General features: G+C 47.1%; 1 protein-coding gene across 1 annotated transcript in view; it reads right to left on the bottom strand.

Annotated features, from left to right (window-relative positions):
* The window catches only part of LOC143923404 (uncharacterized), a 45,936-nt gene that overhangs the window by 5,791 nt on the left and 16,693 nt on the right, over window positions 1–23,452 (bottom strand). Inside the window, exons 3-5 of the mRNA XM_077447062.1 lie at window positions 14,543–14,705; window positions 6,524–6,795; window positions 1,221–1,390 (exon numbers count right to left, since the gene is read on the bottom strand). Of these exons, the coding sequence (XP_077303188.1) occupies window positions 1,221–1,390; window positions 6,524–6,795; window positions 14,543–14,705 (605 nt within the window). The remainder of the gene's footprint in view (window positions 1–1,220; window positions 1,391–6,523; window positions 6,796–14,542; window positions 14,706–23,452) is intronic.

The following is a 23,452-nucleotide window of genomic DNA, read 5'->3' as shown; positions in this document are numbered from 1 at the left end:
TGAATTTTACAGTCCCTGTAAAACAGAGCTCAAAGGGGCCAAGCCCAACCCCTGAAAAACAACCCCCACACCATAATCCCCCCTCCACCAAATGATTTGGACAAGGGTGTGGCTCCTGCCCCCCTGGAACCACCCCCAACCTATGAAAAGAGAAGCAGCACATTGATCATCTCATCTCTATTCCACTCTTTTCTCTCCTCCTATCAGCATGCTTTTTATTAGCACATGAAATTGGCTTTTTGTGCTGCTAAACCCACCACCCTCCATATTCTGCCCTTGCAGGTTGGAGGTGGGTGGTTTAGCAGCACAAAAAGGCAATTTCATGTGCTTACAAGAAGCATGCTTATAGGAGGAGAGAGAAGAGTGAAAGAGAGATGAGCTGATCAATGTGCTGCTTCTCTTTTCATAGGCTGGGGTGGGTCCAGGGGGGCAGGAGCCACACGCTTGTCCAAATCATTTGTTGGAGGGGGGATTATGGTGTGGGGGTTGTTTTTCAGGGGTTGGGCTTGGCCGCTTCGTTCCAGAGAAGGGAACTCTGAAGGCGTCAGCATACCAAGACATTTTGGACAATTTGATGCTCCCAACTTTGTGGGAACAGTTTGGGGACGGCCCCTTCCTGTTCCAACATGACTGCACACCAGTGCACAAAGAAAGGTCCATAAAGACATGGATGAATGATTTTTGGGGTGGAGGAACTTGACTGCCCTGCACAAGGCCTGACCTCAACCCGAGATAGATCACCTTTGGGATGAATTAGAGCGGAGGCTGCGAGCCAGGCCTTCTCTCCCAACATCGGTGCCTGACATCACAAATGCTCTTCTGGAAGAATGGTCAAACATTCCCATAGACACCCTCCTAAACCTTGTGGACGGCCTTCCCAGAAGAGTTGAAGCTGTTATAGCTGCAAATAGTGAGCCAACTCAATATTGGACCCTACGGACTAAGAGTTGGATGCCATAAATGTTCATGTGTGTGTAAAGGCAGGCGTCCCAATACTTTTGATAATATAGTGTATGTGCATTGATCTCTGCCACCCATGGATGTGGTGTTACATGGGTGGTAAGAGATTGAGATTCCACCAGTTGTATTTTCTAATGCATAAAATCAATAATACAAGAGAGCATTAAATACAAAGCTGAATACATATAGGGCGACTGTTGCCACCCCCATAATTTAGCTCTGTACAATATCTCACAATACTAATTCACACTGTGACTTACCTGACAGGCGTCCGTCCCACCGGCTTTATACCCGGCACAGATCATATCACTCAGGATTATGGGAACAGAACTGCTCACATCGGAATTGATATGGTAGAGCGAGTCGCAGGTCTGTGTGTCAATCAGGGGGACCTGGGCCGCCTGCAGAGTCCGGGGGCTCTGGAGACTCACTGAAAGTAAAAAATAAATCAGTTCAAATGATCCGTCCAACCAACTGAACCATTTATTAATGCAATCGCCATTTATACATTCTGAGAGCTAGGACTGTTTTTTTGGGGGGGGGGGGGGGGGTTTGTGCCGCTGTAATAGAAGGAGTGGCTGGAAGGGAGGGTTAACTGGAAAGGTAGGTTACACAAAGAGTGATTGGACATGGGCTGAACACCCCCCTGTTCTGATCGCAGCAGAACTCCCAAAAAGGGAGAAAGTTCTAAGGCCGCGTACACACGCGGGGACTGTTCGGCCAACTTTGTCCGCTGAACAGTGTTTCGGCGGACAGTCCGCCCGTGTGTGGGCGTTCAGCGGACAGTTTCAGCGAACAGTCCGCTGAACAAGGTTTTTCGGAATTTCCGAAAAACTGTCCGCTGAAACCTTGTTTCAGCGAACAGTTCCCTCGTGTGTAGGCTTGTTCGTCAAACTAAGTTCCGCGCATGCTCAGAAAGGATTTACACGCCGAAAGTTATAATGCAGTGTATAGGACGTCGTATTTTTCGTCCCATCGTACGTGCCGTTCACGTCATCGCGCACGGTTTCAGCAAACTGTTCGTACGTCGTGTGTGGCCATGTCCGTCCATGCTAATTTTGAGCGGACTGTTTGCCGAAACTGTTTGACGGACAAAGTTGGCCGAACAGTCCCCGCGTGTGTACGCGGCCTTACCCAAACTGTGAATCGAAGTCTATGGGAGCCAAGCAGGAAAAATCAAAAGGTGCCCATTTTGAAGGCTTATATGCAAGTAATTGGCCATAAAAGGGGTATGGGGGTCTGGGTACTGCCCTGGGGGGACATGCATAAATGCAAAAAATTTTTTTTAAAAATATCGTTTTTTACAGGAGCAGTGATATAATGATGCTAAAATGCATCAAAATTAAATATTCCTTTAAATATAGTGCCTAGGGGGTCCCCTTAGTCTGCCTGTAAAGTGGCGCATCTGCAGCATGCAAGGAACCTGCTGCAGCAAATTGGAAATTTCGAAAGTAAAAAAAAAAAAGTCAGACCCCATTTAAAATGACTCGCGGTTACAATTGCCGCCACCCGGCTATTGAAAAAATAAAGAAAAAAATTGAGTGGGGTCCCGCCCCCCCAGTCAACACCAAGCCCTTTGGATCTGGTATAGATTTGGAGGGGAACCCTACGCCAAAATTTGAAAAATAAAAACCTGGGGTCCCCCCCCCAAAATCCATACCAGACCCTTATCCGAGCATTCAGTCAAAAACCTGTCTCCTGTTTTTATTAAGTATTGTACACTTTTTTGGTGAATGGCTAGGGGTACTATGTACCCCATACTCATTCACATGGGGGGGGGCAGGATCAGTTTCCGATAAGCCCCCCCCTCACAGACCCCCACAACCACCAGCCACAGCTGTAGTGATGAGGTCCTTGTCCCCATCAAGATGGGGAGACAAGGTGCGTTTGGGTGGTGGGGCAGAACCCCTTTGCCCCAAAGCACCCACCCCCCCCCCGTGTTTATTGCATGTGGCATGGTATGGTTCAGACGGTGGGGGGGGGGGCACTTGTTCCCCCCCTTTACTGACCTGTCAGGCTGCTTGCCCAGGTAAGAGTTTGGTATGGATTTATTTATTTTTTATTGTTCAGCTGTCAGCAGGGAAACCCATTGACAGCTGATGACTCATCGGTTGTTAAGGATGCCGCGGCCGGCTTCCTGGGCCCGCTCCTTAACAACCAGCTTACGCTGTGCCCTGATTGGGCAAAGCTTTGCTCAATCAGGGCACAGAATACACTGTGCAGCGATCAGTGCATTGCAAGGTGTTCGTCTGGCTAAACACCTGGCAAACACCCCGCGACTTCGGGTGTTCGGCGAATGGCTAAACAGGCAAATGTTCAGCCGGAACTCAGGAACTCATGCTTGGGCCGAACTGTTCACCCCAAAGAGACTGAGCATGAATTGCGATCATAACGAATGTCCTGAAAAACGAAAAAAAAAAAAAAAAAGATTGAAACTAAAAAACGAACAAAATTTTGCAGCAGTGCAATCTATATTTAGGTACTTTTAGTACATTTTTTTTAGGTACATTTAGGCGGGTCTTTCAACGCAGTGAGTGGGATGGACTTCTAAATCACGTGACTGCTGTGATTGGCCTTCACAGTGGTCACACGACCAGGAGCCCATCCCACCAGCTCCTAGTCATGACTAGAGACTGAGATCTGTCTACGACAACTCATTCCCTGTGCTGTGCTTGTTTCCAAACAATTGTAAAGATAAAAACAAAACAAAAAGACAAACCAAAAAAAAACACGTCTGTATTTACCTGCTCCGCAAACCTCCTCTTCTCGGGTCCCCCGCCAGCGCTTCTGGCCCCTCCTCTCTGTCTGGTGCCCCCATGGGAAGCCACTTCCCATAAGGGCACTTGTGCATGCTCACTTCCGAGCGCCGCTTCTGCGTCTATTGACACAGATAGCTCTTTAAATAGCAGAAATGGCTACTAACGTACAATTGATCGAGAAGGTCTGGACTACATTTTTATAAATAACCAGCTAGCTGATGGATTGTATGATCGGGAAATCCATTTAAAAATACCTTGTAGACAGCTGGTGGAGTATACTACAAAAAGTTTGTGATGTAACCAGGGCTTCTTTTCTGAGAAAATAGGTACAGGAACTCAACCACGACCACCCAACCCCCCACCTTCTAAACCGCATCAAATAGTGGGTGTGGTCAAATTTAACCACGAACATTTGGAGGGCTTTCAAGGGGCATTAAATACCAGGAGTGACCTACTTGTGGAGTTTGGGGGTGCTTTATGTACATAGTGTCGATTTCCGGGGTGTGCTGCATATAGAGTGCCGAGTTCAGGGGTGCGCTACACATAGAGTGCAGAGTTCAGGGGTGTGCTACATATAGAGTGCAGAGTTTAGGGGTGCGCTACACATAGAGTGCAGAGTTCAGGGGTGCACTACACATAGAGTGCAGAGTTCAGGGGTGCGCTACACATAGAGTGCAGATTTCAGGGGTGCGCTGCATATAGAGTGCAGAGTTCAGGGGTGAACTACATATAGAGTGCAGAGTTCAGGGGTGCGCTACACATAGAGTGCAGGGTTCAGGGGTGCGCTGCATATAGAGTGCAGAGTTCAGGGGTGCGCTACACATAGAGTGCAGAGTTCAGGGGTGCGCTGCATATAGAGTGCAGAGTTCAGGGGTGAACTACATATAGAGTGCAGAGTTCAGGGGTGCGCTACACATAGAGTGCAGAGTTCAGGGGTGCGCTGCATATAGAGTGCAGAGTTCAGGGGTGCGCTGCATATAGAGTGCAGAGTTCATGGGTGCTCTACATATAGAGTTCAGAGTTCAGGGGTGCACTACATATAGAGTGGAGAGTGCAGGGGTGCACTACATATAGAGTTCAGAGTTCAGGGGTGCACTACATATAAAGTGGAGAGTTCAGGGGTGCACTACATATAGAGTATAGAGTTCAGGGGTGAGCTACATATAGAGTGCCGAGTTCAGGGGTGCGCTACATATAGAGTGCAGAGTTCAGGGGTGCGCTACATATAGAGTGCCGAGTTCAGGGGTGCGCTACATATAGAGTGCAGAGTTCAGGGGTGCGCTACACTTATAGTGCAGAGTTCAAGGGTGTGCTACAAATAGAGTGCCGAGTTTAAGGGTGCACTACATAGAGAGCGCAGAGCTCAGGGGTGCATTACATATAGAGTGGAGAGTTCAGGGGTGGTCTACATATAGAGTGGAGAGTTCAGGGGTGCTCTACATATAGAGTGCAGAGTTCAGGGGTGAGCTACATATAGAGTGCAGAGTTCAGGGTTGTGCTACATATAGAGTGCAGAGTTTAGGAGTGAGCTACACATAGAGTGCAGAGTTCAGGGGTGAGCTACACATAGAGTGCAGAGTTCAGGGGTGCGCTACATATAGAGTGCAGAGCTCAGGTGTGTGCTGCATATAGAGTGCAGAGTTTAGGGGTGAAATACATATAGAGTGCAGAGTTCAGGGGTGAAATACATATAGAGTGCAGAGTTCAGGGGTGAAATACATATAGAGTGCAGAGTTCAGGGGTGAGCTACATATAGAGTGCAGAGTTTAGGGGTGCACTACATACAGAGTGCAGAATTCAGGGGTGACCTACATATAGAGTTCAGAGTTCAGGGGTGCGCAACATATAGAGTGTAGAGTTCAGGGGTGCGCTACATATAGAGTGCAGAGTTCAGGGGTGAGCTACATATAGAGTGCAGAGTTCAGGGGTGCGCTACATATAGAGTGCAGAGTTCAGGGGTGCGCTACATATAGAGTGCCGAGTTCAGGGGTGCGCTACATATAGAGTACAGAGTTCAGGGGTGCGCTACACTTATAGTGCAGAGTTCAAGGGTGTGCTGCATATAGAGTGCAGAGTTCAGGGGTGAGCTACATATAGAGTGCCGAGTTCAAGGGTGCACTACATAGAGAGCGCAGAGCTCAGGGGTGCATTACATATAGAGTGGAGAGTTCAGGGGTGCTCTACATATAGAGTGGAGAGTTCAGGGGTGCTCTACATATAGAGTGCAGAGTTCAGGGGTGTGCTACACACAGAGTGCAGAGTTCAGGGGTGCGCTACATATAGAGTGCAGAGTTCAGGGTTGTGCTACATATAGAGTGCCGAGTTCAGCCCTCTTCCACAGCTGCTCACCTCAGCATCTCCCACCCACATCTCACTTTCACCCCTCTTCAGCTCTGACCTCTGCATGCAACCTCCCCATCTTCTTAAAAGCTCCACCATCTTCCACACGTCTTATTTTTGTTGCTGTATTAAACTGAAGCACCCAGCCGGCTCTATTACCCCCCCCTCCCCCCCCCACACACTGTAGGTGGCACCTCCTTCCTCACTTGGAGATCATCTAATGGGGGGTGTGTCAGCATCCACAAAGGACCCCGGGCACTTGCATCTCCCTTGACCCCAATCCTGCACTCTGCAGATCTGTTGGAGACGAGCTATCACTGGTCACCACAGAAGCCGGACTTCTGTGTTTACAAGCGATAGTGGCGAGCAAGACGCAGAAGGCCGGAGGTAGTGGAACTAAGTTCCTCCAAGTTCCAGCTAAAAAAAAAAGCCGCGGCTGTAACAACGGAAAACGTAGAACCTACCTCCATATCTGATGCTGCCCCAGCCAGTGACCCAGCAGTACAGGCCCGTGGGGAAGTCCACATTGGCAGTTGGAAGGCACACCGGTAGGATGTAGGCGGTGTAGTTGACTGGAGTCTCCAGCTCTATGAGGCTGATGTCCCCCAACGAGCCCACGCTCGTATAATTGGGATGTTTTACGATGGTTTTCACCCTAACAGAAATCTCATGTGAATTTGGATTGGAAAGTTGATAACAGCCCAGGTGGACGGTGAGTGTGGAGGTTGTCACAGTACTGCAATGATAAAAAAAAAACAACAAAAAGAAAAAAAAAAGGAAAAACAATGTAATCAATTCATAGTAGTATAAAGTACTCCGAGCATGAAAGACATAAAATACACGATATTACCAAAAGTATTGGGACACCTGCCTTTACACGCACATGAACTTTCATGGCTTCCCAGTCTTAAGCAATCAGCAGACTCGGTAGCACCAAAACGCAGGGCTCTCCTCAGGAAGAAAAACTCTGGATGGTTTAATAGCTCCCTCTCCGTACTAAAGCAAGAACGCAGAAGAGCAGAAAGAACATGGAGAAGAAATACTACAGAGGAAAAGCACTTTAACTACAAAGGTCTGACAGAGAATTATCGGAAAGCAATCTTCAAAGCCAAAAAGGACCACTTCTCATATACAATCTCAATGGCCGCAAACCAACCACGGGAACTGTTTAAACTGGTTAATCAATCAATGAATCCGGTGTGCCTAGAACCCCCAGAAAGCGAATCCCAGGATTACTGTGACAAACTGTCGGATTTTTTCATCGATAAAGTCAAAACCATCAGGGAAACAATTTGTCAGAAGAAAACATCCAACCTCAGCCAGCAAATACATAAAGAGGATGTCTGCACCAACATACCGCAACCGCCGAAATTTTCACTATCCCCAATTACCATAGACACCGCAAAAAACATCATTAATAAACTGCGTGACAGTACCTCACCTATTGACATCATCCCCACAAAACTACAGAAAGAATGCTCCGACATCGTGGCTCCAACCATAACCCACCTCATAAACCAATCATTCCACGAAGGGATTGTTCCCAGCATCCTCAAATAAGGCATCGTCAAACCTCTACTCAAGAAACCAAACCTGGACCCTCAGGATCCAAACAACCGTAGGCCGATTACAAGCCTCAACGCCATTTCTAAGATCGTGGAGAAAGCTGTAGTACATCAGCTACAACTTCACCTGGATACTCACAAACTCCTGGACCCGCTGCAATCAGGCTTCCGCCCGGGTCATGGAACAGAAACAGCGCTCCTCAAGAATCAAAAAACAAGAGAGGGAATTAGGGATTTTAACGGTGCAAATAGCGACTATTTATTTATTTATTTTATTTATTTATTTATTTTTTAGTTTTTTTTTTCTGATTCTTACGCTTTGCACTGTTACTCAGCTCCTTTTTAACATGCACATCTAATTTCTTTTTCTCTCTGGTTTGGTCTTGGCTTTGCCACACACACTCTATACACTTGGGTTACCATCATGGTCTTTACCACCTCTGTATTTATCTATTAGTCTAAAATGTTATGTTTTGGGGTTCCACTTTTTAATTTCAATTATATGTATGTATATATATATATATATATATATATATATATATATATATATATATATATATGTGTGTGTATATGTATATATATATATATTTATTTTTTTTTTTTTCTAATTTTCATTTTTGTCTCTTTTTTGATATTTTTTGTTCAGTTGGTACTCTTTCGGTAGTTTGTCTTCTTGAGTGCTAAATTTTCAACGCTCGCCCATATTTCCACAATTATTCAATTGATGTAAGTACTTATCGAAATATAAATATATCTTTACTATTTCTTCTATTTTATTTTGTATTTGGGAGGGTGTTTACCCCCTTTAGGTTGACTTATTTTAGCAACCTTTATATTTATTTATTTTTAAATTTTACCTATATCTACTGAGACTTGCCAACAATCCTTTTTTTCATTGTATACTTTCTCCTATCAGCAATTTTTGGCTGTTTTTTTAGCCCCCTGCGACCCAGCATGGTTGTGGTTAACTCCTGAGGTGGACAAATTCCCTACTCTATCATCTACGTAGTGGTTTAAGGTGGGTGTTTTTTCTTCTTTTTTTTTTCCTCAAGCTTGCACTTGTACTTATTGATTTTTGACACACTTTTGTAATATATTTTGTTACTATATTATTTTGTATTTTGTATTTTGATTTAGATTTCGTTGAAATATTCACACATCCCCTGAAGAAGCAACCTATTGCGAAACATGTCGGGATTATGTGTGTTTAACCGCTTCCTGCCCGCCCTATAGCCGAATGCCGGCCTTCGGGCGGGCGGCTTCCCTCGCCTGGCCGTCCCTGGACGACCAGGTGTTTACTTCCGCAATGCGCGCCGCCGGGGGCGCGCATCGCGGAAGTTTTGCACTCGCCGTGTCTCCCGGAGACAGGCGAATACAGATCGCCGTGAACGGCCAATCAAAGCGGCCGTTCACAGAGCGATCTAAGCTGCCAATAGGAGATGATCTCAAATGTAAACATATGAGATCATCTCCCATTGCCGTGTCTCTCTCTCCTCACACAGAGACAGCGTGTGAGGAGAGAGAGGATCTGTGAGTGAAACATTGTATCCGTATTGAGTACCAGTGCAAATTGTCAGTCCCAGTGCCAATTGTCAGTCCCAGTGCCAATTGTCAGCCCCAGTGCCAATTGTCAGCCCCAGTGCCAATTGTCAGCCCCAGTGCCAATTGTCAGCCCCAGTGCCAATTGTGAGCCCCAGTGCCAGTGCCATTTGTCAACCCAGTGCCATTTGTCAGCCCAGTGCCATTTGTCAGCCCAGTGCCATCTGTCAGCCCAGTGCCATCTGTCAGCCCAGTGCCAGTGCCGCCAGTGCCACCTGCCAGCGCCACCTGTCAGCGACAGTGCCAGCGACAGTGCCATCCGTCAGCCCCAGTGCCGTCAGCGCCAGTGCCGTCAGCCCCAGTGCCGTCAGCCCCAGTGCCGTCAGCGCCAGTGCCGCCAGTGCCAGTGCCGCCAGTGCCACCTACCAGCGCCAGTGCCAGCGCCACCTGCCAGCGCCAGTGCCACCTGCCAGTGCCATCCGTCAGCCCCAGTGCCATCACCCCAGTGCCGTCACCCCAGTGCCGTCACCCCAGTGCCGTCACCCCAGTGCCACCTACCAGTGCCAGCGCCACCTGCCAGTGCCAGTGCCAGTGCCACCTGCCAGTGCCACCTGCCAACGCCAGTGCCATCCTTCAGCCGAAGTGCCGTCAGCCCCAGTGCCGTCAGCCCCAGTGCCGTCAGCGCCAGTACCGTCAGCGCCAGTGCCGCCAGTGCCACCAGCGCCAGTGCCAGTGCCGCCAGTGCCACCTGCCAGCGCCATCTGCCAGCCGCACTGCCATCTGCCAGCCCCATTTGCCAGAGCAAATAGCCAGCACCATCTGCCAGTGCCATCTGTCAGCGACATCTGTCAGCGACATCTGTCAGCGACATCTGCCAGCGACATCTGCCAGCGACATCTGTCAGCGACATCTGTCAGCCCCATCTGCCTCCAGTGCCATCTGCCTCCAGTGCCATTTGTCAGTGCCACGTGTTGTCAGTGCCACCTGCCACGTCAGTGTCACCTGTAATCAGCGTCACCTGTCAGTGTCACCTGCCACATCAGCGTCAGGCTGTGTAAAAGTCTCACACATTTGGTATCGTTATACTCAGGAGGAGTAGTAGAACGTATTTTGGGGTGTCATTTTTGCTATGTACATGCTATGTGTTGGAAATATCTTATAAATGGACAACTTTGCGTAAAAAAAATGCGTTTTCATTTTTTTTCCACATTTTCCCAAAACTTCTGGAAAAAAAATGAACCATTCAAACGACTCATTATGCCTCATAGATTATACGTTGGGGTGTTAGCTTTCCAAAATGGGGTCACTTTGTGGGCATTTCCATTGTCCTGGTGCTCCAGGGCCTTCAAAACTGTAATAGGTGGTTGAGAAATAAGATGTGTAATTTATGCTCCTAGAACGCCTGATGGTGCTCCCTACATGTTGGGCCTCTGTATGTGGCCAGGCTGTGTAAAAGTCTCACACATTTGGTATCGTAATACTCAGAAGGAGTAGCAGAACGTATTTTGGGGTGTCATTTGTGGTATACACATGCCATGTGAGAGAAATAACCTATTACATTAAAAATTTTGTGAGAAAAAAAAAAAAAAAAAAAATCTTCATTTTGCAAAGAATTGTGGGAAAAAGATGACAACATCAAAAACCTCACCATGCATCTTAGTAAATACCTTGGAATGTCTACTTTCAAAAAAGGGGTCATTTGGGGGGTATTTGTACTTTCCTGACTTGTTCGGGTCACAAGAAATGAGATAGGCCACCAGTACATCAGATGTGATCAATTTTGTGCGATTCGCACCACAGCTTGTAGACTCTCTAACTTTCACAAAGACCAAATAATATCCAATAATTTGGGTTATTTTTACCAAAGATATGTAGCAGTATAAATTGTGGCCAAAATTTATGAAAAAAAAATTATAATTTGCAAAATTTTATCACAGAAACAAAGAAATATGTGTTTTTTTTCAAAATTTTCGGTCTTTTTTCATTTATAGCGCAAAAAATAAAAACCCCAGAGGTGATCAAATACCACCAAAAGAAAGCTCTATTTGTGGGAAAAAAAGGACACAAAATTCATTTGGGTACAGTGTTGCATGACTGAGTAATTGTCATTCAAAGTGTGAGAGCACCAAAAGCTGAAAATTGGTCTGGGCAGGAAGGGTGTTTAAGTGCCCAGTAAGCAAGTGGTTAATGAGAACAACCACTGCACTGCATTGTCCTGTGTTTTTATTTTTCAAGCATAATTTGTTAATGATTTTTACTTTGAATTCAATAAATATTTGTATTATAATTCTGTATCCTATTCAATAATGTTCACTATCTAGTCGCTATTTGCACCGTTAAAATCCCTAATTCCCTCTCTTGTTTTTTGATTCATGTTTCAATTTTCAGGGATGTGGTGCCTTATCTATTAGGTGTTGTATGATGTTGAACCACTAAAACAGCTCTCCTCAAGATTTGGGATGACGCCCTGGAAGCAGCAGATGACGGAGAGCCGTGTCTCCTCGTACTGCTAGACCTAAGTGCAGCGTTTGATACAGTAGATCACAACACTCTACTCGTCCGCCTCACAGAAGTAGCCGGAGTCCAAGACATAGATCTCCAATGGTTCGCGTCTTCCTAGGAAATCGGTCACAGACGGTGAAACTAGGAAAATTCCTCTCCGAAACTCGGGCAGTCACCTGCGGAGTCCCTCAAGGCTCTCCTTTATCACCCGTTCTCTTCAACATTTACATTCGCCCACTTCTTCAAATCATCAGATGCTCAGACCTCTGCTTCCACTCTTACGCTGACGACACGCAACTTTATTTCCGGATCAATGGAAAAAAAAAGATCACCAACAACAACTTGAAAACTGCCTCAAATCAATAGAGGACTGGATGACCACCAACTCCCTCCAGCTGAACCAATCAAAGACAGAGCTTCTTATCTTACACCCAAATCATAAGCCCGCAACCAAAACCTCCTGGTCTCCACCAACCGTCTTTGGGCAGACTATCTCCCCAAAGACCAAAGCGAAGAGTCTCGGGGTTATTTTAGACGCACAAATGTCAATGGATGCGCAAATAGGATCTGTAGTCAGTGGATCTCACCATCTGCTGCGCATGCTTCGCAGACTCATCCCTTTTATCCCAAAGAATGACAAAGCAGTGGTAGTTGGAACAATCATTAATTCACGACTGGACTACGCAAACTCGCTTTACATAGGATTACCACAATATCAACTTGTGTGATTACAACTGATCCAAAACACGGCGGCAAGGCTGATAACAGGAAAAAAACCCTGGGAATCCATCTCTCCTTCACTGAGGAGCTTACATTGGCTAACCGTAACAAATCGGATCACGTTCAAGACCCTTTGCCTCACCCACAAATGCGTGCATAGAGAAGCTCCGCAATACCTAATGGAGAAAATAAATCATTACACACCAAACCGCAGTCTTCGATCAGCCAACAAAAACCTCCTCCTCGTGCCCAAAGCCCGGTATAAATCCAAGGGTGATCGGAGATTCGCTGTCCAAGGGCCTTGGCTATGGCATGCTCTACCAATCAACATCCGCCTGGAAGAAAATCACCTGGCTTTTAGGAAAAAACTCAAGACCTTCCTCTTTTAGCAGATGATCAAAGCTCGCCACAGCGCCTAGAGGCGATTCAGTTCATATTGTGCGCTATACAAGTATTTCATTCATTCATTCATTCATTCATTCATTAAGGCTTGTACACACCATACGAAAATCGCAAGTAAAATTTAGTTTGACGAACGCTCTGACGATTTTCCGATCGTTAGTATGGTGCTTTCGACATCCGAAGCTGGATGTGCAAACTATAAAATCTTTTGCCGTGCGCGAACACAACGTCCGATTTTCGTTTAATCATTACGGTTTTCGTGCGGAACAGATCATAAGAGCAAGACTACGCATGCTCAGAAACGAAACAATACGTACAAAACTATTCAACGCATTGCATCACTTCTGAAGGTTTAGTCTGTCGTACGAGAATTTTCGTATTGGTGAGTAACCTCTTCACTTTCAACATCAGACTAGCATGCCACAAAAAAAAAAACGGATGAACTGTCATCCAAAACTCTGATCGTGTGTACGAAGCTTCCGTCCGTAGGGTTCAATATTGAGTTGGCCCCGCCCTTTGCAGCTATAACAGCTTCAACTCTTCTGGGATGGCCGTCCACAAGGTTTAGGAGTGTGTCTATGGGAATGTTTGACCAATCTTCCAGAAGAGCATTTGTGAGGTCAGGCACTGATGTTGAATGAGAAGGCCTGGCTCGCAGTCTCCTCTCTAATTCATCCCAAAGGTGTTCTATCGGGTTGAGGTCAGGACTCTGTGTAGATCAGTCATGTTCCTCCACCCCAAACTCGCTCATCCATGTCTTTATGGACCTTGCTTGTGCACTGGTCCAAATCATTTGGTGGATGGGGATTATGGTATGGGGGTGTTTTTCAGGGGTTGGATTTGGCCCCTTAGTTCCAGTGAAGGGAACTCTTAAGACATCAGCATACCAAGACATTTTGGATAATTTCATGCTCCCAACTTTGTGGGAACAGTTTGGGGGTGGCCCCTTCCTGTTCCAACATGACTGGGTACCAGTGCACAAAGCAAGGTCCATAAAGACATGGATGAGCGAGTTTGGGGTGGAAGAACTTGACTGGCCTGCACAGAGTCCTGACCTAAACCTGATAGAACACCTTTGGGATGAATTAGAGAGGAGACTGCGAGCCAGGCCTTCTCCAACATCAGTGTCTGACCTCACAAATGCACTTCTGGAAGAATGGTCAAACATTCCCATAGACACCCTCCTAAACCTTGTGGACGGCCTTCCCAGAAGAGTTGAAGCTGTTATAGCTGCAAAGGGCGGGCCAACTCAGTATTGAACCCTACGGACTAAGACTGGGATGTCATTAAAGTTCATGTGTGTGTAAAGGCAGGTGTCCCAATACTTTTGGTAATAAAGTGTATATATCTATCTATCTATATCTATAAAGATATATATACCGGTATATCGATCTATATATATACCGGTGTATATATATACCACTATATCTATAAAGATATATACACCGGTATATCTATATCTATAATTGTTGGTAAAGTTTCTGAAAATGGACCTGGCGCAGGCCATACCACCAGAAAGGTTATTGAATTTCCCAGAGTGTTTTGCGGATACCCATCTTTTTATTTGTGAATAAAAACAAAATGTAAACAAATCTAATTTGGGGGGCCCCTTGCACTGTGACTTTATTTTGGGGGGCACGTTGTCAGAAAACTGCCCTCAGGAAAATGTCACTTGCACTTGTGGCCCTATGCGGCAGCACAACTTTAAAGGTGGCCCCGAAATTTTCACCCACCAATACATTCCCCATCACCAACCTCTTAATACAGTGGGCAGCGGAGACCACCCAGGAGTCACTGATAAGGGATCCACCACAGAAGTGTTTTCCGTTGAGGCGTAAACTCACTTGCCATGGCCACTGACCCTCCTGGGCACTCTGCCCGCCCATAATCCGACTCTCCAATGGGGGATTTCCACATTCTATGGGGGGGGGGGGAGAAATCACAGTTATAGGATGACTAGATAATACAGTGTAATCCATAAAAGGAGCGGGGTGGGCATGGTGGCTGGTGCTCAAAATTTTTCGGGCGGACGCAAAATATAAAAATAAAAATAAAATCATCAATTGCAGCCACTGTGCCCATTAAACCCTGCCATTGTGCCCATTAAACACAGCCACTGTGACAAATGCTGCCACTGTGCCTATCAAACACTGCCAGTGTGCCCATCTAATGCTGCCAGTGTGCCCATCTAATGCTGCCAGTGTGCCCATCAAATGCTGCCAGTGTGCCCATTAAATGCTGCCAGTGTGCCCATCATATGCTGCCAGTGTGCCCATCAAATGCTGCCAGTGTGCCCATCAAATGCTGCCAGTGTGCCCATCATATGCTGCCAGTATGCCCATTAAATGCTGCCAGTGTGCCCATCAAATGCTGCCAGTGTGCCCATCATATGCTGCCAGTGTGCCCATTAAATGCCGCCAGTGTGCCCATCATATGCTGCCAGTGTTCCCATCAAATGCTGCCAGTGTACCCATCATATGCTGCCAATGTGCCCAATAAATGCTGCCACTGTGCCCTTGAATGCCCCCCAGTGAGACCCTCACCCACTCACCACCTGCCCTCCACTTACCCTGTCTTGGTGGGGCAGCGGGTGGCGGCGATGAGCAGGATCCTTCGTGCGTCTCCTGCCACCCTCATCTCCCGTCCTCTCCTCCTGATAGGCGTCCAATAGCTGCACCTGACGTTTCAGCCAATCAGGTGACAGGTAACAGACCCGGGCACCTGATTGGCAGAAAGACGGTTCAGTGTTAGGAAAGCGAATGCTCATTCATTCACAGTTAAATCCTTGATCGCCCCCTAGTGTTAACCCCTTCCTTGTCAGTGACATTTACACAGTAATCAGTGCATTTTTATAGCATTGATCGCTGTATAATCATCAATGGTCCCAGGATTGTGTCAAAAGTGTCCGATGTGTCCGCCGCAATGTTGCAGTCCCAATAAAAAAAATCTTCAGATTGGGATATATACAATACAGTATATCGTTCCATATTTACAGAATATCTGGTGAGTTCACTTCGGGCTTCAATGCTGCATAACACTGACCTCTACTGGTCACTCGTGGGAACAAATCAAGTTGGAGAGTTGACCAAAAAACAAAAGCAAAAGTTGTCCAAAGTGTAGCTGGAATGGGGTATGGCACTAATCGGTGATTTCTTTCAGTTGAGTAAACACAATTGTACGGTAATAGGGTAAAGAATGCCGACGTGACAGTTCAGTGTTATTTCTGTCCGTCCCCTCAGGGCTTCAGGCACCTGATTCCAGCACTAAATAAAATGGACCTCGTGCAGGCCTGTAATTATCATGAAGGATGGGTGGGAGAAAAAAAAAAAGTTAAAGACCAACTCCAATCTGTTTTTTTTTCTTTCTTTTTTTTTTTTTTTTACTCTGGATTATGCCATGGGACTTTATTGGTGAGAAAAAAAAAATTGAAAAAAACAACAATTTTCTACATTAAAATCATGGTATTTTATATTACAACTCTTTGTAAAAACAGGAGAAAATTATTGTAAGGCCGTATTAAAACTTGCATCAGCGCTATGATTTTAAATATAGAAAATTGTTGTTTTTTGTTTTAATTTTTTGAAATGTTAATATCTGTGTTTTGTCAAATAAAAAAAATAAAAAATATTTAATAACCCCTGCTTTTGCAATAGGAATTTTTTGTTTTTGTTTTGTTATAGCAAAATATAAAATTAATTTTACTAACGCCAACATGGCAGCATACAGGTGATATAGCTCCATCCCCTATATCCACCCACGTGACCTGTTTAAATAAATATATACGGAAATACATTTTCACACAATTTTTTGTGACATAGAAATAAAATAAATTTTAATAGCTCTTTTTCGTGATATAATTAATATATATACATACATATAGAGAGAGAGAGAGAGAGAGAGAGATACAGTATATACATCTATATATCTATAATGAGAGAGAGAGATGCTGTATATATATATATATATATATATATATATATATATATATATATATATATATAGCGATACCCTCACTTAAGAGGGCCGCAAGTTTGGTTTGGGTCATGAGCACAGCTCCGCCAACCCCCCGGCAATCTGCACTACCCACTTTGGCACAGTTAGTATCTAGCAATACACATTAAATCACTTATACTCTAAATATGTGTGTGTGCGTGGGTGGATAACTCAAGCTCATAGACAATCCTTGAAAGTATATAACTGACTTTACTTATTGTTTTTATAAAAGGAATAACATGAATCAAACATTTGGATTGCAACACATAATCAGGTCCCTGCAGTAACCAGTGATAAAGATAAACAGAGTAATCAGCATAATAAAGTATTGCTATGCAACTCTAACGCTGCCCTTTTTTCAGCTACTTCCCTGCATGGGTAAACTAACACCCAGCACTATCTACCTATGCAGTCAGGCCTGACTGATCTAGATGGAAGTCCAGTGAAACAATATTCGCTAGCAATCTTTCGGTGGTGCACTTAAAGAACAACTTTGTAATCCAAACGAATAATAAAGATAAAGCATCTGTCTTTAAACAGCTCTCACCACCCGGACAAGTCCAAGTCCGGTTTCTCTGCCTTTTCGTCTAGGAACAGGAATCCACCGACCTCCGAGTCTTCAATCCTTTTGGTGTACTGCAGCAAAGATGAGAAAATGTCTCTCAGGTGCAGCTAAGCTGGCAGAGGGCTCTTTGGAAAAGAGCACAAGGCCCAGGCTTTAGGCCTCGTGCCTCCAGCAGTTCAGCACAGACCTCCTCTTGCTAGGAGAGAGGGGGGTGTCCAAAGAGAGCAAACTAGGCCTCTCCCCCTCCTTATATGCCCTCCCCCATAAGTCTCTGGGGCATAACTCCAAACATCCTGGGAACCAGCGGGGTTCTGGGAACAGTAGTTTTATAGTTCTTAAAGAGACCTCGCTACACACTCCCCCCACTTAAACTCTTTGGTCCCCAAAGATAAACTTTTAACACATATCCTGTACCAATTTTGAAAGTGCTGAGTATGATGTTGGTACAGGGAATTTCCACCAGAACTCAGAGGTGGGATTCCCTGTCCCACAGGTCACACTGACATGAGTGGCCTGCCTAACTGTGCCAGAGAGTGAGCTGGGGTTGCCCTCCACCAAATGGTCAGTGGAAGGATTAGAGCGTTCAGCACTTCTTCTAGCAGTCACAACAGAGTCCTCAGAGCTCTCCCCCATTTGAGAGTAGGTTAGCTTCTTGGGGGGTCTCACAACTCGGCGAGCTCTCTGTTCTCTTGGGACTTCAGGCTCTGGTGCCACAGGCTCTACTTCAGGAACACATTCTGACAGCATCACTGGTTTTGGAACATCGGTTCCTTCCTCTTCTGAGTAAATGCTAGGGATATCTTCTCAGCCTTCAGGCACACCACTAGATGGAATGAACTCTGTAGCTTCTGGGTTCAGTGTCCCATCCTGTGTATCCTCAGTAGGTGGGAGATCTATGGCAGAATTTCCTGGAGTTGATGAAGGCCACAGCCACTCAAGCTCTCCTCTTCCACCTTCACCTCGTTGGGAATCTTGTCCATCTCTAACCCGGGAGGTCTGAGACCGAGTGCTAGGTCCCGGGGTATCCAGAATGGAAACAGATTCAGGTGGATTTCTCACTGGAGGTATTCTGACTGCTTCAGTAAGCGGGAGCAAATGATTCCTGTGCCAAGTCTTCAAGGGCCCCACTTTCCCCTCTGGTTTTAGCTTATACACAGGCAATCCAGGTAGCTTTCTGCAAATGACATAGGGCTCCGATCTCCATCTATCAGCAAGCTTGTGCTTCCCAGGGATCCCCAGATTGCGTAGCAGTACACGGTCCCCAGGCTGCAGGTCTTGCACTCGAACCTTCAGATCGAAGTTCCTCTTGTTGCGGGCTCCCCTTTGGTCCGAAGCCGCCTGAGCTCGTTCATGGGCCACTTTCAAATTGTGTCTAAGTCGGTCCACATATCCCTTGTGGGAGGTAGCAGAGGCATGGTCTAGGTAAATGCCAAAGGCTAGATCCACCGGCAATCTTGCTTCTCTCCCAAACATGAGCCGGTAGGGGGAGTAACCCGTCACATCACTTGTGGTGCAGTTGTAAGCGTGCACCAAAGCTGATATGTGTTGGCTCCAGTGTTGCTTCTTCTCTGTCTCTAGAGTTCCAAGCATGTTTAGTAAGGTCCGATTAAATCTCTCAGGTTGGGCATCTCCCTGTGGATGATAAGGTGTAGTCCTGGTCTTCTCTACTCCCAATGAGTCCAGTAGGTTCCGGATCAGACGACTCTCAAAGTCCCTACCTTGGTCTGAGTGGATTCTCTGTGGTAATCCATAGTGGACAAAGTACTTTTCCATGAGCACCTTGGCCACAGTGGAGGCCTTTTGGTCTTTGGTGGGGAAAGCCTGGGTATAACGGGTGAAATGATCGGTTACCACCAGAACATTTCCCAATCCACTCAAATCGGGTTCGAGGCAGAGAAAGTCAATGCACACCAGATCCATTGGGCCCTGACTCTGTAGGTGGCCCATTGGGGCAGCTTGATGGGGTAGAGTCTTCCTCTGAATGCATCGTGCACAAGAACGGCAATATTCCTCCACTTCTGCCCTCATACAGGGCCAATAGAACCGGCTTCTGACAAGCTGGAAAGTTCTCTCCGCCCCTAGATGGCCATGCTGGTCATGTAAGGCAATTAGTACCGTCTCTCGGTGCTTCTCTGGGAGAAACAACTGCCACTTATCTTCTGAGTTATCAGAGGGGCCCCTTCGGTAGACAACTCCCTGATGTACTTGTAGCTTATCCAACTCTTTCCTCAGCAGGCGAGCCTCCTTGGAAGGGTGATGTCGAAGTCCCTCTGGATTCTCGTTCTCCAAAGCTTCAAGGACCAATCTCCCCATGGGGTCTTCCAATTGGTCATAGCTCAGATCCTTTCTGGACAGCTTTGGCAGGAGTTCCTCTGCTAGTTAAGTTACCCCACAGTAGGGTTGAGGGACTCCCACTGCGGTGACTCCTATCTCCTCTGCTCTGGGGCCCCCTCTTGCTTGAAACTCAGCACCCTGACAGAGTGCTCGCACTCCTTCCGGTGCTACCTGGGTCCAGTCTTCCCAGTCATTGACCATGACATGATATCTTCGGGACAGGGCATCTGCATCCCTATTTCCAGCCCCTGGTCTGTACTTTAGACTGAAGTTGAATCCGGATAATGCAGCCAACCATTTGTGTCCGGTTGCATCTAACTTTGCAGTAGTGAAGAGGTAGGTCAGAGGATTGTTATCTGTCTTTACGGTAAACTCCGCCCCATAGAGATAGTCCTTCAGTTTGTCTACTACTGCCCATTTGAGGGCCAAGAACTCCAATTTATGAGTGGGGTAGTTCTTCTCCGAGGGAGTCAGGCTCCGGCTCACATAGGCCACTGGTCGTAGCTGCTCTTCATACTCTTGATAGAGTACTCCGCCTAGGCCCTCATGACTGGCATCGACATGTAGCTCATATGGTCTGGTGGGGTCGGCATAGGCCAGGACTGGGGCTGTGGTAAGGCTCCTCTTCAAGGTTCGGAAGGCCTCTTCACACCTTGGGTTCCACTGATCTTGAACCGACTCACCGGCCCTCCTAGGTCCCAAGCCATCCTCTTCTCCTTCAGTCTTGAGCAATTCGTTCAGTGGCTTGGCAATCCGGGCAAACCCATCCACAAATCTTCTATAATAGGAGCAGAACCCCAGGAAAGATCTGAGCTCTGTGACTGTTGTCGGTCTTGGCCAAGAGGTAACTGCCTCCAACTTCTCAGGGTCTGTAGCCACTCCCTTTTCAGACACTATGTGTCCCAGATAGTTCACAGAGGATTGGTAAAACCGGCACTTCTCGGGAGAAAGCTTGAGTCCCTCTTCGCTGAGTCTTCTCAACACCTTCTCCAACCTGGCCTCATGTTCTTCCAAAGTCTTCCCAAAGACAATGACATCGTCCAAGTACACAAGGACTTCTATGAGGTTCATGTCTCCAACGGTCTTCTCCATGAGGAGTTGAAAGGTAGCAGGGGCTCCAGACAGGCCCTGAGGCATTCTGTTGAATTCAAAGAATCCCACTGGGGTTATGAAAGCTGTCTTCTCTCGGTCTTCCTGGTGCATGGGGATTTGGTAGTACCCACTCTTGAGGTCCATTACACTGAACCACTTGGCACCAGCCAAACTCTGTAGGGCATCCTCTATTCTCGGTGTGGTATACTGGTCAGGGATGGTCCTCCTGTTGAGAGTCCTGTAGTCAATACAAAGCCTCAATGACCCATTCTTTTTCCTGACCACCACTATGGGGGAGGCATAGGGACTTCTAGACTACCGAATCACACCAGTCTTCTTCAACTCCGCAAGCTGCTCCCTCAGATCCTCCAGGTCAGCTAGAGGGACCCGCCTAACCCTTTCCCTGAAGGGTTTGTTCTCTTGGAGGCGGATTCGGTGGGTGGCACTCCTGGCACATCCCACATCAAACTCATCCTTTGAGAAAATCCTCTCCCATCTAGTCAGCTGGGCCTTGGCTCTCTCCTTCCAGGCTCCAGGTAGGTCTGGGTTCTCCATGGAAAGTTTCTCCCAAACATCTCATCCTTCACCCGTTCCTTTTACTTCTGACCAGCTGACTGGGGCCGCAGGACTCACCTGCCCCAACAGCATCCTGGCAGGGATCTCTATGGGTCTCTCCGTAGGGTTTCTCACACTCACTGGGACTCTTCCTCGAGCCTTCTTCAGGGCCTTGATTGAAATCACTTCCGGTATCACTTCCAGGCCTGAGTGGTCCTCCCTTGGATCGGATTCCAGCATGACAAAAGGGCCAGGCTGCTCCCAGGTAAGCTTCACCGTGGCCCTGAGGCAGGCTACCTCTCCCGGCTGCAGCACCACTCCCTCTCTCCCAAGTCTCCACACCTTCCCTATCCCCTCTCCTGGGGTCTTCTGCTCTAGGACCAACCGTTGGTAGGCTGTCTTCAGCATGGGATGGATATTGGGATCTTGATGGTTACTCGTCTCCACTAGAGGGGTCAGAAGTCTTCGCACCAGATCCGTATTGGTCCCTATGATGAGGGACATCTTGCTGGCCCGGGGCGGTCTAGGACACACAACTGCCAGGGTGTCAAACACCTCTGTTTTCCCCGCCACAGATGGATCGAAGGTCAGCTTTATGGGCAGGTAACCATCGTAGGGGAAACTCTGAGTTCCCAGGCCCTATATCTCCAGCTCTTCTATCTTCTGTATAGGCAAATGGCTAAAGTGCCTATCATAGAAGTCTCTGTACAACAAAGTCACTTGAGCTCCAGTGTCCAGGAGGGCCTTCGTGTAGACTCCTTCCACCTGGATGGAGACAGTGGGGGACAGACCGACCAATTCTTCTGGGTAGGGCCGGGTTGAGGCCACCCTCTTCTGGGGACCCGTCTTCATCCAGTTGGTTTTAGACTTTATTCTTTTTCGAACCTGGTATGCATTGGCCCTCCCCACAGTAATGGGAGTACAAACCCGCTGAGGGATGTTATTGTCTCTTATTTGTAGACATTCCTTCTGAGGGATCTGGTTTTCTCTCTCTCTCTTCCTTCTATTCAGTTTGGAGTTCACTGAAAGGCATGGGCACCCGGTTGACTCCCTCACCGGGGTCCTCTGAAGTTTCCCGCCGGCTGGCGGTTATCTATCTTCTTCTTCTTCTTGGGACTGGAACATCTACTGGCGAAGTGGCCACTGCCCCCGCAGTTGTAGCATAGCATCTCTTCTCGGTCTCGAGTGGGGCTTGGTGTTGGTGTATCTGGAAACAACTCCTTCCTTGGACTTGGTTTCTCGGCTCCCCCTTGACCTTTCGCCATCATAGCAGTCAACATCTCCATCACCTGGGACATCTGTAACTTCAAAGTGTCCACCTCCTTATCTCTAGCGGGAGTCATGGCCGGTGTAACTATTGCTACCGGTTGTTTGATGGGCTCGGTGAGATGTTCTTCCCTTTTCTCTTCCAGTAGGGCCTCTTCCTCTCTGATTATTCGGATGACGTCAGTGTACTCCAGATTCTTCCCATCCTGTCGGGCACGCAGTGTCCATGCAATAGGATCCATGCATTGAGCTCCCCTCAGTACCTGTTGAGCACGGGCCTCATCTACTTTCCCTGGGCTGATCCCCTTCCTTAGGATCATCCTATGCAGGATTTTATCTAAACGTCCCATGTAGTCTGATAGTTTTTCACCTTTCTTCTGGTAGCAATGCTCTAACTGATAAGCAAGCTCTGAGATTTTCTCTGTCCCACCAAACACATTCTGTAATACATCTAGGTACTCCTGCGCATTACAGTCTGTCTTGCTCATTTTCAGGTTGCGTACGGCCTCTAGAGCAGGCCCCTTTAGACTTTCCACAATCCTCTGCTTCTTTCTGCGCTCTGGAACTTCCCATTCCTCTAGTGCCTGAGTTGCGCTATCTAACCACTCTTCAAATCCCTCTTCTTCCGAAGGTACAGGTTTCCTCCCTGAAAACATCCGTAGTTTTCTGTACCCCGACATCGGGTAATCTGTGGGATCCTTCTTGCACTGGGCCACAATCTCCCCCAGGACAGCACACAGTTCTGCGCTAAGGGTGGCCGGTGCTGATCTGGGACTCTCGGGTGAGGTACGGGCCGCAGCCTGCGGTGATCCCGTTGGCGATGGCTCCTCCTTTGTTGCGTGCGCCAACCTATAGAATCT

Source organism: Lithobates pipiens, unplaced genomic scaffold, assembly GCF_037356315.1.
Source record: "Lithobates pipiens isolate NorthernLeopardFrog02 unplaced genomic scaffold, aLitPip1_a1.2 Scaffold_22, whole genome shotgun sequence".
Lineage (NCBI taxonomy): Eukaryota > Metazoa > Chordata > Amphibia > Anura > Ranidae > Lithobates > Lithobates pipiens.
Note: the sequence above shows the minus strand (reverse complement) of the source record. Positions and strands in the feature narration are given on the sequence as shown.